The following is a 17,041-nucleotide window of genomic DNA, read 5'->3' on the forward strand; positions in this document are numbered from 1 at the left end:
AGCACCATTTAACATGTCGGTGCACAATCTATCATAGGTGTTCAGAACCGATCATAGGATAAAGGAGATCACTCAGAAACTGATTTTATATAGTTTCATGAAACAATGTCCAGTGTTTGTTTGTTTGACCTGCTGAAAGTTTGAAGATCCATGATTGTGTTACTGTTTTTAACATTTTCACTTATGGAAGTTTTTTTTCCAAGTTCAAATTCATAACTATTTTTATACTTAATGTTAGAAGTGCAAATCTTTTTAACACCTCCAAAAGATGAAAATCTGACAAAGTAAAAAAAAAAAAAAAGTACTAAAATCTGTTATTTTAAAGTTGTACCAATCACAAGCTATTTGTTTATTTTAAATAAACACGTTCACGCAGCGTCTCCATATTTGTTCCAATCAGTGCACTCAAACATGGACGTGTGCAGAGGGGGAAACGGGGTGACATCTGCCCTTTCCCATGAGTATGTTTCCTTTCAATACTTTAAGTATATATTGATGGTAAATCTTTTGTACCAGGAGGATACGTATACAGGATTATAAGTTTACTTTGGTAGAAATACTTCTTTCCCCACTTTGTAGACCACTCTACCATTTCAATAATACATCTGTATGTGGGCACAGGGCTGCACAGGAGCTTGACAATCACACATAGCACAAAAGTTTCTAATAAAATCTTTTGATCTAATTAAAAATTTAATTCATTTATTTTAAATGCTGAAATCCTGGAAATACCCCTGATCCCATCACTTTAGAGGGGCTTTGGGTTTTTCTTTTAATTTGTCAGTCCTTCGTAAACACAGATGCTCATGCAGTTGTAAAAATAAACAGAATTTTCTTTTGTTTATTTGAGTTTAAATTGCTTTCTTGTGGCTCCAGGTGTTGCGAGAGAGACAAGAACTGGATTTACAAGCGTGTAAGTTTAAGAGAGCTTTGCGCTTCACCCTTTGGACTGCGTTAGCTTTTTTGGCACGAGGAGAGCGGAAATGGGCAGTACACTTTGGGGAGCAGAGGGTCTGATATGCGCGTGCTGAGCCACACTCCTTGGAGGAGCTCGCGACCACTTCGCAGCAGCATGAGGACGTGAGCAGGTCGGAAGGAGCGGCTCCTGGGTCCCGACGTGCCTCCTCTCTTCCTCCTCGGTCACGCCTGCGCGCTCAAACTGTGGCCGGCCTCAGAGCGTTGCTCGGCCTCAGCTCTGAAATCTCGGCACATCAGAGAGCCAGGGGCGCGCGGCCGCTCCGCGTGTGCTCCTCCGTGGCAGCAATGATGCTCACGCTCACCTTCACCTGCCGCGCGCTGCTCCTCTTCCTGCTCTCGGAGTCGGTTCAGACCGACAAGACGGCGGTAAGACCCGAACTCTCATTTCTCAAGCAGAGGTGCAGGCGCAAACATGTCTGGAAAAATAAGGTTTCACTTTATCAGAGCGCGTTCACAGGTCACGCTAACGTTCCTGATTAGTTAGATTAATGTGTTGTTCTGTTCTGCTTCGACTTTCCTGTACATGTCTGCCTTGTCTTCGTTCCTCAAACTAGTAATTGTAATTTAGTTAACTAAACTAACCCACTAATTCTAAACTTTGTTAAACTTTTACACATTTGGACAAAAACAGAATTTTGCGTAAATATAAAAAAAATCTAAAGGTGTGTTTTTGAGAAAAATAAACTAAAACTGCAATAACGTAATATGTCTAATATCTAAGAGCTGCCAAAGTGAGTTGTATCACATAAACAACACATGTTAAAGATGAAAAGTGAACAAAACTAACTGCACAGCAGGATTTCATGTGATGTTATGATACAGTCAGACCGCACAGATTTTAAATAGGATCTAAAAATGAAAATGTATGAATTTATAACTGATGCACATTTAAGCAGCTCACGTGCACCATACAAAACTCACAAAGTAGCCTTATATTAGACATCAGCTCTTCACAGGTGAACACAAAGGCCAGAAAACAGATCAAGTGCAGTCATATAAATATCTTGCGACCATAATCAGTGAAAAACTCAATTTTGATGAGAATTGCAAATCAGTCTGCAAAAAGGTCACCGTGCCTTTACTGCCTCAGCAAACTTGATCATTTCCACACTGACTGAGCAATTTTATCTTTGGTTTATCGTTCTTATATTCAGTCTGTCTTTTTGCTTGGTGGCATTGTTCAGTCAGACCCGAATCAGATAGTGAGATGGTCCAGTCGTCTGATAGGTGAGTCACAGCCCTGTTTAGCCTCCCTGTACTCTAAACAGGTACAACTGATGGCTTTATCAAGTCTGAATAATGGTTCCCATCTTTTACGGGGTGAATTTTTCTTTTTAAACTTAAAATAAATTAAAAAAACAGTTTCTTTTATCTTGTCTACTTACCAAATATGTGTCTATCAGGTTTAAATAGGCGTGTGTGTTTAGTGAAGGGATGCCAAATGCTTTCATATTTCTGTAAAGCAGATACAGGTATAAATACTGTAACCTTGAAGGAGGGCAGGACAGCACATCATGTCCATGATGCATAATTTATTAGCTACACCAGACTAGTACTGGGTTTGGTCCATATTGACATGATAGCATCACACGGTTGCTGCAGATTTATCGGCTGCACATCCACGATGCGACTTTCCCAAAGGTTCTGTGTTGGATCACGATCTGGTGACTCTGACTGTGGAGTCTGAGCACAGTGAGCTCGTTGTCATGTTCAAGAAACCTGTGTTTTATGGTATGGTGTGTTATCCTGAAGTAGATGTCAGAAGATTTTACCTTGTGGTCATAAATGGATGGAAATGGTCTGCAGCAACACTCAGGTAGTACTAAGGACCCTGAAGTGTGCCGCTAAAACATCCCCCACACCATATCACCATTGCCACCAGCCTGAACTGTTGATACGAAGCAGCTTTGTGTTGTTTATTGTTGACCCTACCATCTGAATGTTGCAGTAGAATCGAGACCCAACAGATCACATGACTTTTTTCCAGTCTTCTGTTCTTCTGGAGAGTTTTCTGCTCTTAGCTGGCAGGAGTGATGTCTGCTGCTTTGAGGTTTGATGTGGTGTGTCTTCAGAGATGCTCTTCTGCACACCTTGATTGTAACGACTGAGCTTCCTATCAGCTCAGAGCATTCTGGTCATTCTCCTCAAACATCTTTCTTCAAAAAATTGCATCACTGGATGTTTTCTCTTTTTTGAATCATTCTTGTTCATGTTTGTTCCTTTTGTGAAAGGTCTGTGAAATTAATTCATCATCAGGTGGAAAAAAGTCATTATTTCAGATATTTTTTTGAGGTAGTTACTCAGTATCTAACCCGGACTCTGGCCTAAAAACCTTTAATACCCAGATATAAAGTCAAAAGTTTATCAAGGTAATAGGTACAAGCCATTTTTAAAAGCGTGCATTTATGAGGCATTTAATAGGCCATTACATTTGATATTAAAGAGGATTGACTCTGTTCCATAAGTTGTTGGCCAGCTTCTTGGAAAATTGCAGGTCTTAGGTGGAGCAATGGCATTAAAGACTTTTATTGCTTTTGAACTACTAGCCTATAATTTTATCCCATTTGTACATGTTTCATACAGATACAGACAAACCTAAGATTTAGTTTGATTTGTTGGACTTTAACTGAAAATATCTGCATGTGTACTCACAAATTAGCTGCTTTTGTGAAAAAGTATAATTCCTCTAAAGTGCAAAGGTTAGTTTTCTCAAATGAAAGCAAACCAAAGTTGACCCCTTTACACCAAAATCCTTCTACACAGACTTAAATCTTCCAGGCGGACCAAGTTAAAAAAGAGCTGCAGAGGCAACAACACTTTTAGTGAAGGTAAGAAAAAAAATCTTGCAGCTGGTAAACAGTAAAAAGTGTTTTATCTGTGTAATTGAGTATTACTGTTCAGGGACCTGGCCACCAACAGCAACGCCACAGTGGGTCTAAACTGTCTGGTTTTATCATCTTCATAATCGCTTTAGTCAAAGCGAGCAGTCGTGACACGGCCTCAGAGGAGCGTTTGTATTATTCTCTTTATTCTGGCCCACACAATGTTTATATTCAGCATAAAGAGATTCATTAATCGGGTTGATTTAGTAGTTGTCCCTGGTTTGTGAGAGCTCCCTGGAGGACAGGAGGGTAGCACCAGCCAGCAAGACCACACCACACACACACACACACACACACACACTGCGCTGCCAGGCAAATATTTAAGCTGCTACTCATGGGAGATAGACAGGTGTGTGTGTGTGTGTGTGTGTGAGAGAGAGAATGAAAAACAGCCCCAGTAATCCTGTCATATATTTTACAGTGTGCTAGACAAATATCAGCTATACACTGTGAGTGCGTGTATAAATATTATAGAACATGAAATATGGCACGCTGACTAAAGTCACTGCACGCTGCCAGAGGCACTCTGAATAGAAATACTTCAGTGCTAACATGGGGGGATAAAAAACACAGAGCAACAGTGTTAGGTTTTAAAAAACTACTATTTGGCTGATATAATAAAGAAATAATGCAAGAGACCAGCTGGAAGTGTACCTGAAAATACCATTCAGTGTTTCTCACCACTGGTATTTCAATTCAACTCAGTATAATTCAATTTTACTTATATTGACTCACATACCAGTCATTTTAATACATTGGTATTGGAGAGAGAACCTCAGGAGATAATCTCCAATGAGAAGCACTTTTCTGTTTCAACTGGTTGAGAGCAGAGATAGAAAAGAAGTGCAGAGAGAGATTAAAAACAACAAACGGCTTTGTTTTCAGGAGTGAAATAAAAAACAGATCGGCCCCTTTCCAGATGTGCAAACTGCCAGTTCCATGCTCGCCTTTTAAACCAAGCACTGATAACGAGCCAGATGATCCCTCTTCTCTTTAGGCCAGAGGACACGGTGTCCATGTTTCAAAAGAAAACAAAAAACTGTTCAATTATTCTGACCACAGAACAGTTTTCCACTTTGCCTGAGTCCATTTTAAATGAGCTTTGGCCCAGCAGTGTTTCTGGATTATGTTCACATACGGCTTCTTTGCACAGCACTGCGTTACCCTGCATGTGTGGATGGGGAGGTGCACTGCAGATGATAAATTTTCAAGTCTTCATAGTTTTACGTTGAGAAGCAATTTTCTGAAATTGTTCCTCAATTTGAAGATGTTTTTTGTCAACTGGTCAATCTCTGTCCATCTTTGCGTCTGAGAAACCCTGCCTCTCTATGATGCTCTCTTTATAACCAGTAATCCTACTGACAGGTTCATAATTAACCTAATTAGTTACAAAATGTCTCAGTTTAAAGATTTGATATGCTTTTTATTTTTAATCATGCTTTTGAGATTTGTAGATCATTACATTTACATTTTACAAAGCGTCCAAACTCTTTTGGAATTGGGTTGTGATGTCACAATAAATCAAAAATGTATCTTCCAGTTATCAAGAATTAAAACTAGATTTCTAATAACAGCATCAATAAAATAACTTTTAACATTGTATATTGTTTTCGGTTTCCCACTGGTGCCCAAATGCATCGTCATAATAGATTTTTAAAAAAAATCTCTGTATTTGTAATGCTTCTGTCTTCTTTCTGCTCGGTGTTTCCTGCTGGACTGGATAGAAGACTGTACGATAAAAACCCTGACAGTGTTTGACAGCAGCCTGGCCTCTCAGTGAGCTCCTGGCATGCTGTGAAAGCCTGACAGAGGCTGTAGTTGGTGAATGATGAATGATGACAAGAAGTGATGTCCCTGCAGCTCAGGCTGGAAGATGCTGAACTTGACCCACATCATCTCCTGTTTTTCTAAGACATTATGTCCCTTTCTACTAGGGACATAATATCTTTATAAATAAGATCCCCTCTTTGTTGAGATAATGTGTTTGGAATAAAGTATTAGGGCCATAACCAGATACAAAAGTTCACAAAGACATCAGAGGAAATTCGTACATAAACTAAATGGTCAAAGGTCTTTCACTTCTTAACGAGATGGTGAGGGAGAGAATATGTGCAAGAAAAAAATGAAAGATTCTCCATTTTGGAATCAGTTTTATTAAAGTCTGCAGGACGTCCTCCGTGCAGAACTGTAATGAAAATGTATTATGTTGCTTGACTAAACGTAATAAAACCTAGACCAGTTTCTGTGTTAAGTTTTTGTGGACCAGACTGTACGAGAAAGCTGTGTAGGGCATTTAAAGCCAATAAATGATACACAGCTGGACGGTGATGTTAGTCTCATCTCCCCGTGCGGCCGTGAGTCTGGAAACCGTAAAATAGTGAATGAGAATTTGGCTGGTGCTACAAATGCAGAGGCGTGTGGATATTCTGGACTCTGGTTGCTTTAATTCCCCCACCAGAATCAGTCATTCATGTCCTCTGCTCTCACTGGTAGTTGCTTTAGTTGCTTGCCTCAAAAATGAAGCAACTATTCCTCCTCACTGAACGGAGCCAGTTGAGGTGGTTCGGGCGTGCCTCCTGGATGCCTGGGGAGATTTTTCAGGCAACTCTAATTGGGAGGAGATCCCGGGATGGACCCACGACACGCTGGAGGGATTACATCTCTAAACTGGCTCAGTGTCCAGCCAGAAGAGCTAGAGGAGGTGACGGGGGAGAAGGTGATGTCACACCTGATAAACAGCAGAAACTGGATGGATGGTTTGAAATATACAGAAGAGCTGGTCTCCTCCAGTCGCACTATAGGTACCTGTAGCAGTGTGATGGTATGTGTCTTCTTGGAGAATAGATGAAGAAAACACGGTGATGTTTGTGTACACACACATCTGAACCTGAGATGTAAACATGTCATCATCATTCATCTGTGTGTGTTTGCCCCTTAATGACCTGCTGCATAAATTAAATTCAGATTTTTTTTAAAAAAAGCTAAGTGAGTGATTCCCCACGACACAAGGCAGGTTGTTCTGACGCTAAATCCCAGCTCGGGGTGTTAACAGGCCTTTCGTCAGCATCAGCTGCTCTCTCACGCCAAACATCACACGGCGCAGCTCAGGAGATGGGTTCTTCTGTTTTCCTACAGCGCCCACTCTGAGGAATCTGGAAGGTGCGAGCCACGAGGAGACAGTGGCAGCTTGTTCTCACTTTCTCTGCTGCTCGCACACACTCAGGCTCAAGTTTTACAAGGCCAGAAACATTGATGCTAATCATTTTAACACTAAGGAGTCGTTGGTGTAGTTGTGCCTGACAGACAGGATACCAGCTACACTCCTGCTCCACCCTTCAATCCTCTTGCACCTCCTTCTAGTCTTCTTTTTCACTAATAAGTTTTCATTTCCTCTCTGCCCTCAAATTAATTCTTTTATCCCTTTCATAATTAAAAAAAAACATATTTTTTATTCTCTATTTATTCACTTGGCAGTGTTTTATTAATTTATTATTTTTTTCTTAACTGCCTTTCCTCTCTTTCTCTTCCAGGATGCCTTCCTCTCATTCTTCCTTTTGTCCTCTGTGTAAAATCCATGACTCACTCTGACCTCTTCTGAATCAGCTGATTGAGTTTGTAGCTTTCAATTTTTGCAATCTTTTACCTTCATTTCTGAGTCACAGGCTCTTGAATTACTCAGGGACGATGCAAACATCACAAAGTACATTGTGGGTAAATGTTCAAGGCTCATATCACCATGTGGAATAGGAGGCTGGCCTAAACATGTTATATCATAACGTGGGTGAACTAATGCTCCACAAATCTCGATGAACTGAAGCGACACTAACGACGTGTGGACCCCTAATACCTAAATTATTACATTTTCAAAGCCATAACAGTCTGCATAAAACTGCAAATGATTGGCATGTTTGCTTACTAAAATAACTTAATTGGTCGTGTTTGCTGTTGTGTCTGAGAGCAGCAGCAAAGCTTTATTTGTTCGCTCTGTTTGTGTATCTTGATTTGTTCACATTAATCTCTACAGTCAATACATTAATTAATGTCCTGGCATTAAGGCACAGAGGGCTCATTCACCACTAAATTATGTCAACAATGTTTGACACACCATAGCAAATTTACCCGTGTGTCTCAGAGTGTGTGTGTTAGTGTGTGTGAGGAGAGAGGGGAGGCCAGCTGACAAAGAGGCTCTGATGAAGAGTGAGAGGGTGGAGCAGCCAAGTCTGTATGTACTGTATGGGTGTGAGCTGAATGTGCACCACCTTGTATGTTTGGGGAGTTTTCGGTGTGTCTGCGAGGCGGTGTGAGGAATCTGTGTGTATTTAAATAGAGACGTGTGTGATTGTGACTTGAGAGTGCGCTTTCAGGCTCATGTGGGAGTAATTTAGGTCATCACGCTCACCAGATTCTCCATGAATCAATGCCTCTTCTCCTCCTTTTTCTTCTCTCTTTGTTACAAGTTTCCATGTTTTGCATTCCCAATATCTTTGGAAGAATTTGCTGTTATATCTGATCATGCACAACAAAATTCACAAGAAGTTTTCTTCTGTGGCCTTTCTGATCCCCATTATCTCAAATGTACCTCTTCTGGGATATTTGAGTGGTGCCCAGTAAAATGCAGTAGCAGTATTAGTCCTGTAAAGTGTATTTGCATGGCAGTGTTAAGACTTCAAAATTATTTTGGAAGCAATTTGGTGAATTGTGAAAGATTAGCATAAATTGGACGGCTCAGAAAAGAGGAAATTGTGGTGTGGAGTCTAAATAGCTTTTGGCCATGTTTCACTGCCTTCTTAGAGGTTTTAATGAGAATTCTTCCAAAATATTATGCTGCTTGTCACAGACTCATTTTTCATTCATTATATTTACCTTGAAAATTAAAAAAAAATAAAGAACACTTCATGCACATTAAAGTCTCCCCTTTAGGCACAGAGCCAATCGGAGCTCCCAAATGAAATGGAGACACTGTGCAGGAATAATGTTGCCATTCCCTCAGTTAATAAAGATTATCCACTCAGTTTGCAAAGCTGGAGCCAGTTTACAGGTAAAACTCCAGGTGTGAGAAAGACACGCTCCGTAACGGCCTTCCCCGACACATTTATGAGGCCGTTTATTCTCTTTTTGCTCACTTGTTTTCTTTTAAGGCGTTAACTTTTTTAAGGAGTGACTTTCATAGTCAGACAAAGTTCTGGTCAGTTTATCCTTCACAGCTGTAGCGTGACGATCTACCAAAAGCAGACAGCGACTATAAATACACAGAGAGAGACGACACACTTGGAAGACACAGCTAAACTAAATCAGGATAAGACGACGCAAGTAAAGCTAAAACATGCACCAGACACAGTCATTTGAGACTATCAAAATAAAGCAGGATGTAACAAGACAGAAAAACGCCAAGCACAGAGACTAAGACTTTGTAACAGGCAGGGGCGGATCTAGAGAAATTTTCTTAGGGTGGCATGAGGGTGGCAAAGAAATCAAATGGGGTGGCAAAATCAAAGCCTTTTTTCCCCCCAAACACATATGCAGGTGGTTACATATGGTTAAAATGATTCAAATGCAGTAAGTATACACGTTTTCATATAAATATAGTCTATAACTTAATTATTGTCTGTAGCCCACATAATTACACACTTTTAGTTACATAAAACATGTGAGTTTTGATCTTATGTACTGTATAACCTGTATAATAATAAATAAATATGTGGCCCAATAAGTATAAAATCCAGAAAGCTACACAACATGGGGAGGCGGTTCATTTACAAACACAAGTCTAACTTAAGTTTCACTGTTTTTGTTAGAAAACAATCACATTGTTACAGCTTAAATTACACAAAATGTCAGAAATCTGCACTGTCATGAACATAAATTTAAACCTAATTTTCATGATTTGTTGGATTAACCCACTGAGGTCTGAAATACAACCGGCCATTTTGACTCCTTTTGAGACGTTTGTATTTCCCCTCAAATTGTTTCATTTATTTTTTCCCTTGCCTTGTTTGGTATCATTCTTTTCAGCTCAACTGAATTTAGTTGTTTTTCACTGACATACTGCATTAGTATTACTGATCTGAAATCGCACAAAGAACTTAAAATCCTAGTAGTAGTATTTTTACCGTAAAAACCCACAGACATGTTGAGTAAATTTTATAACTTGAAATGCAAATATAAATTGTACATTTTGTAAACATATACAACTATTTCTCTAAAAATGCCGCCAATACACCTGCCGTTTTTTTTTACTTTGTACAACCATTTAAAAATATTACTAAAACTAAAATGAGAGAACAATCAGGTGTTGCAATAAGAGGCCCCACAAATGATGTGTGCCAGTAAAAAAAGTTTGTCCACCAAAAGACAGAGGAGAACAGCACAGGGACAAACCTGCAGGCCTGACAACAGCAGGTGTATCACTCCGCTGGTTTTCTACTTAGTGACACTGTTTACATTTCAAATGTGCCTTTGTGACATTCATTAGTGCCCTCACTGACACACAAAACAAAACGACTACACAACAGAACAACTACACAAGACAACACTCCACACTAAACGTCACAAATCTCCCACATCTAAAAACTCTCTCACTCTCGCTCGCTCGCTCTGTCTCGCTGCCGTTACCGTCACTCCCAAAACTCTCCCTCTTCCTAAACAACCAAATCCCACGTGTTGACTTTTTTTTTTTTAATTGGTCGACATGGTAGATTTTTCCACCGATAGGAAAGAGGTGGCTTTTTTCTTTCTTTACTGTTTTCGCTGTCCTTAGAAAACGCTTAAACACACACACACAAAAGCGTGACGACAGTATTTAGTAAAAAGCGTGGCTTATATATATTATCATAACTCTGGATTTACTGGCCTGTAATTAAAATTTAAAAACTTTGAACTCCGAACTTTCAATATGGGCTGAAACAGAGACTCAGCGTGGCTGCAGCTTGTTGCTGTGTCAGCTTAAAACAGTCATGTGATTTGGAGGTGCAGCGTGTCCGTGGACCACAGAGGTTTAATAACACTCACCTTCCTTCCATTTCCAGAGTGTAACATCCAACCAAATGTGTAAAATCCGAAATTCCATGGTGTTGTTCAAAATGTGCTCTGGCACAATCATAAGCATCGCTTGCTACTGAAAACAAGAAAAAAGCCGGTCCTGCTATAGGCTGAACCATTTGTTAATGGTGGAGGGGGGGAACACTATGCAATATATTCAGTTTTAGCAATTATATTCACTGTTGACTGTAACTATGCTCAAACTGTTAATGCTATCTTATTTTAATAAACAACGCTGTCATATGCAAAACTGGGGTGGCACTTGGGGTGGCAAGGGATCATTTTAGGGTGGCAGTTGCCACCCCATGCCACCCTTCTAGATCCGCCCCTGGTAACAGGATACAAAGAACACAGGAGAGAGAAACTGAAAACTCAAGGACTTAAATATGAACAAACTATAACCGTGAGCAGGATTCCACCACCACCTCCTCACAGACAGCCGACAGTGTCGAAGCTTTAAGACCTCTTTTTACTGTCTTTTCTCTTTATAGTGTGTTCATAACTGACATGACAATCAACATACACTCTGTTTCCTGTTTGCAGCCCTTCCTGATCACAGAGAACATGTGGCCTCGTGGTTGTGTGCTGGACTGCCAGAGGGGGCGCCACAGACCTGTGTGTGGCAGCAATGGCAGGCTGTATAAATCGCTGTGTGCCTTTCAGAGGGCACAGTGCATCAACACACAGCTCCGCCACGTTGCACGGGGACACTGCACAGGTACAGGGCTTTACAGCGGCATCATCTGGTGGTGTGTTTACTTGCTTAAAAAATCTGAACTAAAATGAAATTGTCTCGTGTTTCTATCTGAATTTGAGCTGCTTTATATCACAAGTACAAAAAGACACCTGTTATTGATTAGCTGTAGTTTCCTGCCACCTCTGCCTGCTCTTAATGATTGTTTTAATCTAAAACCAGGAGCATAAATAAACGGACACCACTGTGCTCCTGTCCTTCATTCAATCAGCTTAAAATGTTCTTTCCAAGTGAATCAACTCAGTCAGTAGAACCGTTCTTCTCAAATTAACAATGACTACTTTTTATTGGTCAGCAGAGCAACGGTATGCACATCTGTATCATCAGGATTCAAATTTTCCACTCTTCCCATCTATAGCAGCACATGTGGATACTAATTTCCTCTGTTTTAGATCTGTTACAGACTAAATGCCAGCTGGCCCAAGCTCAGGGCCTTGAGGCCAGAGCCCGCAGCCGCGGTAGTCCTGCAGCTGCAGTTTTTGTGCCTGCGTGCAGTCCCGAAGGTCACTTCATGCCCATGCAGTGCCACAACCAGACCGGATATTGCTGGTGCTCCACGCCCGATGGCAAACCTGTCAGTGGTACCACGGTCCTCCATGTGGTCCCCAACTGCACTGGTCAGTCATGCTTTATTCAAAGTATTGCAGATTGTTGGCAAATTAAAAAACAATAATACTTAACTGTGAAGGCCTTTAAAATAGCATTTTTATGTATTTTATAAAAATGCTATTCTAATGCATGTATTTAATGTATTTTGGTAAGCTCACATGTCATGTATGGAAGCACTGATTTAATTTGCCTTATTTACTGTATTCATGGTTTTCTTTGATTCTGAATGTCTTTTATTAAACTTCTTTACTTTGAAATGAAACTCGAGTGTTTTTGTTTGCATGGACTGCTTTACCAGCACACATGTTGCCACCTGCAGCAAAGAATGAAGGAGTAATTTTCTTAAGCTCTTTTCATACATAAATGACAGTTTTCCACAGTTTCTCACATGTATCAGACAACAGGAAATAGTCTACACTGATAGAGCACTAACAGTCTGTGCGTGGAGTTGGTTGTGAAGTCTTCTGGTTTCATGCATTTCAGTAAAAGTAGCGATTGTTCAGTATTTATCAGCTCCAAGTGTAACAACAATGGCTCGGTTTCACTGTTGATGTCAGAGAAATACAGATACACCAGCACTCTAATTCCTCCGAATGAATGTTGAACTTTAGTGTGTTATCCACTCTGAGCTGTGCCTGTTATTCTGAACAGATCACCTCGCCGAGCTCGTTCAAATCACCGATACAGATGCAACACCAATCAAAGGTAAGAAGATGCTTTATTTAAATCGCACAAAGGCAGCACTGTCTGTGCTTTAAAATAACTGTGAAGCACAGTGTGCACACATTCATATGTTTCATTCACTACAGGTTAGATGTGTGTGTGTATGTTTCTCATTTGTCCTTCGTTCTGCCTTTTCCTGGCATGACACGCTGCTTGTTTCTCTGCCAGACACATCTGCAGGGACTTAATAATTCACAGAGCACTTCACATGCCAAGACTCTAAAAATGCCTCTTTGTCTGATTTTCCCCTCTACTCTCATTCTTTTTTGGGTCCTTTTTTTTTACTTCTTTACATTATAAAACATAAAAATAGTACAAAAAAAACCCTCAACCAAGAGGAAAACAAACCTAATGCTCCATAACGTCTCCAAGATATTCCACTCCAAGTCAGAAAAGGTTGCCAGGTTTGGTCTGCTGTAATTTAAAGGTTATTTACTCTGACATCCAGATTTTCTAAAGCAGCAGATTTAAGCCACTCTTGTCCACTCTGGCATACGTAGGCTCTCCTGATAGAATAAGTCTATGTGCTGCAGTAAAATCTTATACTGGCAGCATAAGTGTAGTTTTAGTGAGCATGTCCACTAACAGATGCAACTGAGGATTTTTGGTGAAGGTTGTTTGAGCTGCGCTTCAGTGTCATGTAGAAATGTACCACCTCCTCCAGGTTTCTTGTTAAATTTAAAGTATTTATTGTCTTGTGTTTGTGTTTTAAGTTTCTAGATTGTAAACTAATATTTATGGACATCATCTTCGCCGTATAAATCTCAAGATGGAACATAGCTATTTCCTTTCTCTGCTTTTCACATGCTTTCCTCCATCTGTCGAAACTATTCCCTCGTCGTCTTCTTCCATTCACTCTGTTTTCTTTTATTTCAGATGGAGACGTTGGACCTGGACCTACAATGGACCCTAGAAAACCTGCAGGTGAGAAAATAAAAACCTCCTCTACTAAAGATATTTTAATGCACACATGTGGGTAATTTATATACCAGCATGTCAGTTTCAATTAAAGATTAGTTGTAAGTGAGGAACAGAAAGCTAATTTTTGTGTTTTGTAGAGTGGAAAAACTTGAAATATACATCACATACAGGACTCAGAAAATTACATTTTTAGGACCTGGAGTATAAATTGAGTCTTCTAACAAATTCAAAAAATAAATTGATTATCATTTTACATATATGAGTTTTAATTTGTTTCATTTTTGTGCAATTTATCACTCAAGGTTTGTTCATCTTAAACAAACAAAACCATATAACACACTGATGATGTAAAGGTCTCAAATATGGCACAGCAGGGGTTACGGGGTTACGTCTTTTCTGTTTGAACCCTCCTTAACATTTTTAACTTTCCAAACTTTCCCTTTTTTTAATAACAACAACAATGTGACAGTGCTTCTCATTACTTTTTCACAGCATCAGATATAACATAATATAATATAATATATAATATATAACATGGCACTGGTTCTTGAGAAAAAGGTCTTTCAAAAACCCCACATAATATTACTTAGAAGCAAACAACATGGTGAAGATAAGGGAGGATTGAGCAGCTAGAGATAAGTCCTCGTGAGTTTAAAGTAACACAGTGGATGTGTGTGTATGTGGAGGACAGAAAGCAAATGTCGACTTATAAGCCGATGACCCATCAGTGGGTGTTTGCAGCTTGTTCCCTTTTGTGGCCCCAAAATTTGCTTTCGGTTTACGTTAAGATATATTTCGGTCAGCCCTGTTTAACAGCAGAGATGCTTTGATGAAGGGAAAAGCTCTCTGTTCCTCACAGTGTACTTGAAATATAATATAATATGCATATAACACATACATATACTGGATGCAGTTTTTTTCATGTCACGTTGTGTTATTGTAGCATATATTCAACTGAACAACATATAAGGAAAAGGGAAATACTCTAAAAACTTCTTTGAAAGCTGTTTTTATTCTCATTCAGAGCTGACGGCGCCTCCATTCTGGGTGACCATCCTGATGAACTCTGAGCCACGAGGAAACCGCTCACTCAGACGACCTCCTGGTAAGAGTCGGTATATGTATATCAATGTTTGATATATAGAATGTTTATATAGAATAAGTCTGTGTGTGTGTGTGTACAGACAATCCTCAGACTTGTCAGCGTGAGCGAGCGTCTCTGCTCTCTCAGGCTCGCCAAGCCCGGGAGGATGAGCGTTTCATCCCAGAATGCACTGCAGATGGGCGTTACAGCCCTGTGCAGTGCCACAAGGCTACAGGTTACTGCTGGTGTGTCAGAGTGGACACTGGGAGGCCACGACCAGGCACCTCAGCACGGTAATAAGTCTGTTTGTTGGTTATTTAGCTCATTAGTGTGTTGGAAACTTGACTATCTTTCCTTTTAAAAACTTTCTCTTTTCTTTTTTTCGCTCCTCTTATCCTCTGTCCTCCCTTCCAGTCGTCAGATTTGACTGGTTTTGCAGTCACAGAAGCATTTCATGTTAATCATACAATTTTACACCAATTACTGTCACTGCTCCCTAGGTGGATTTGCCTTAAAGGAAAGACACAGAGCAAATCAGAATAAATTAAAGTCGGACTTTTCTGTTCTCGAGGGGCTTTATCAGCATTGTTGCTGCACAGCTGCTTTCAAACTCCTGGGAGCAAACTGGTGGATGTTTTCTTGTGATGGTTTTGGTTCACTGATGTGAGAATAAACTCCCTTAGGCCTAATGCGTTTTTTTTTATTCTTCCTTCTAATGTCTAAGCACTTTATGTGGTTGGACTTCTAATTCCTGTAAATAGAAATCACTGTCAGCCAGTTAAATCAAACAGTTGTTTCCCCCTTTAGCACACAAAAACAAATCAAACCATCAGATTTGTGTACATGAGAAGAAGTGCCAGTCATAATTCAAATTCTACTGCTCACTTCCTCTATGACCTCAGTAAACCAGGAGTTTACAGTCTCAGCTGCTGGTTTCAGTCTGGTTTCAAAGCACCGAGACGACAGCGGTCACAATACTCGGGCTGGGGCTTCGTCGCATTAATAAACAATAAAAAGCTAAAAATAAATCATGAAGTGAGGTGAGCCATAACTGGCACAGTGAATAGCACTAAATGGCTTCTGTTGAACTAGACTATGAGGGTTTTCTTTTAATGTGTAAGTCCATGAAAATGCGATCAGTGGCTCCCAACAAAACCCTGTTTTTTACATTAAGTCCTTTTTAATGTTATTTTTTTCAGATTTTTCCGATTCGGTTGACTTTATATGTAATGATCCAGTGTGTGTGTGTGTGTGTGTGTGTGTGTGTGTGTGCGCTCGCAGGAATCAAATTCCAGACTGCACTAGGCCAGAGGCGGCATCACTGGAGAAACCGCTTCCTGGTAAATATGACAGTTTCTGATTGGTGGAAAAACAAAAATATACTGAGATTTAAAACGTCCTGTAAACATCTCACATATTTTCCATATTCAGCCAAAATAACTGAAAAGCAATTTGCCCAGATGTGAATTTCTCATCCTGTTTGCTATATATAGGCCATTTGTTATGTGTCTGCTGTCATGTGGAGGCCGATGATGGTTCATATCATTCAGGTTACAGTCTTTACTCTGATCCCACAGGGTGTCCTGGAGCTCGTAAGAAGAAGTTCCTTCAGAGTCTGGTCAGAGCGCTGCAGGTGGAAGCACAGCATGCTGGGAGTCTGAGTCCCTACCAGTAAGTCTGGATACCGTACATCACAGCAGTGCAGCAGTGATTAATGATCTTCTGTGAAACTCACAGTAGCATCTCAGGCTGTGTCTGAAATTGTTATTTACTCACTTCTTCATCATCTGCATGCACTCTCATGTCCCTCAGAATCTCTAAATAGAAATGAAAAACATGTCTGTAGCAGGTCGAGTTTCTGAGAGTCCCAAAGTGTCTACATGTGAAAGTTTGTCTTAGTGCCTGAAATTTCAATATACCTCTCTCTGTAGAGAGAAAACTGACTAATGTGCAAGTATATTTGAGTAAGCAGGCTCTGATTTAGGAAATACATTGTGGAAACAGTCGATATCACAGTTATCTCAGATAAAAATCATTTCTCAATAAGCAGAC

At 40.1% G+C, this 17,041-nt stretch overlaps 1 protein-coding gene across 1 annotated transcript; it reads left to right on the plus strand.

Annotated features, from left to right (window-relative positions):
* Positions 1 to 880: 880 nt before the first annotated feature.
* On the plus strand, positions 881 to 16,664 carry LOC116321815 (SPARC-related modular calcium-binding protein 1-like). Its single transcript, XM_031741767.2, has 9 exons — positions 881 to 1,344; positions 11,442 to 11,616; positions 12,045 to 12,269; positions 12,913 to 12,966; positions 13,861 to 13,908; positions 14,930 to 15,010; positions 15,090 to 15,282; positions 16,271 to 16,329; positions 16,567 to 16,664. Exons 1-9 carry the CDS (start codon positions 1,264 to 1,266, stop codon positions 16,662 to 16,664), a joined length of 1,014 nt encoding a protein of 337 aa, XP_031597627.2. The 5' UTR covers positions 881 to 1,263.
* Positions 16,665 to 17,041: the final 377 nt, after the last annotated feature.

The sequence above is a fragment of the Oreochromis aureus genome, linkage group 14 (assembly GCF_013358895.1).
Source record: "Oreochromis aureus strain Israel breed Guangdong linkage group 14, ZZ_aureus, whole genome shotgun sequence".
Lineage (NCBI taxonomy): Eukaryota > Metazoa > Chordata > Actinopteri > Cichliformes > Cichlidae > Oreochromis > Oreochromis aureus.

Excerpts from the sequence above, each read along its gene's own strand:
- LOC116321815 (XM_031741767.2), top strand. The coding sequence starts at position 1,264 with ATGATGCTCACGCTCACCTTCACCTGCCGCGCGCTGCTCCTCTTCCTG. Across the intron at positions 1,345-11,441 it reads TTCAGACCGACAAGACGGCG|CCCTTCCTGATCACAGAGAA; the intron begins GTAAGACCCGAA and ends TCCTGTTTGCAG. Across the intron at positions 15,011-15,089 it reads CTCACTCAGACGACCTCCTG|ACAATCCTCAGACTTGTCAG; the intron begins GTAAGAGTCGGT and ends GTGTGTGTACAG.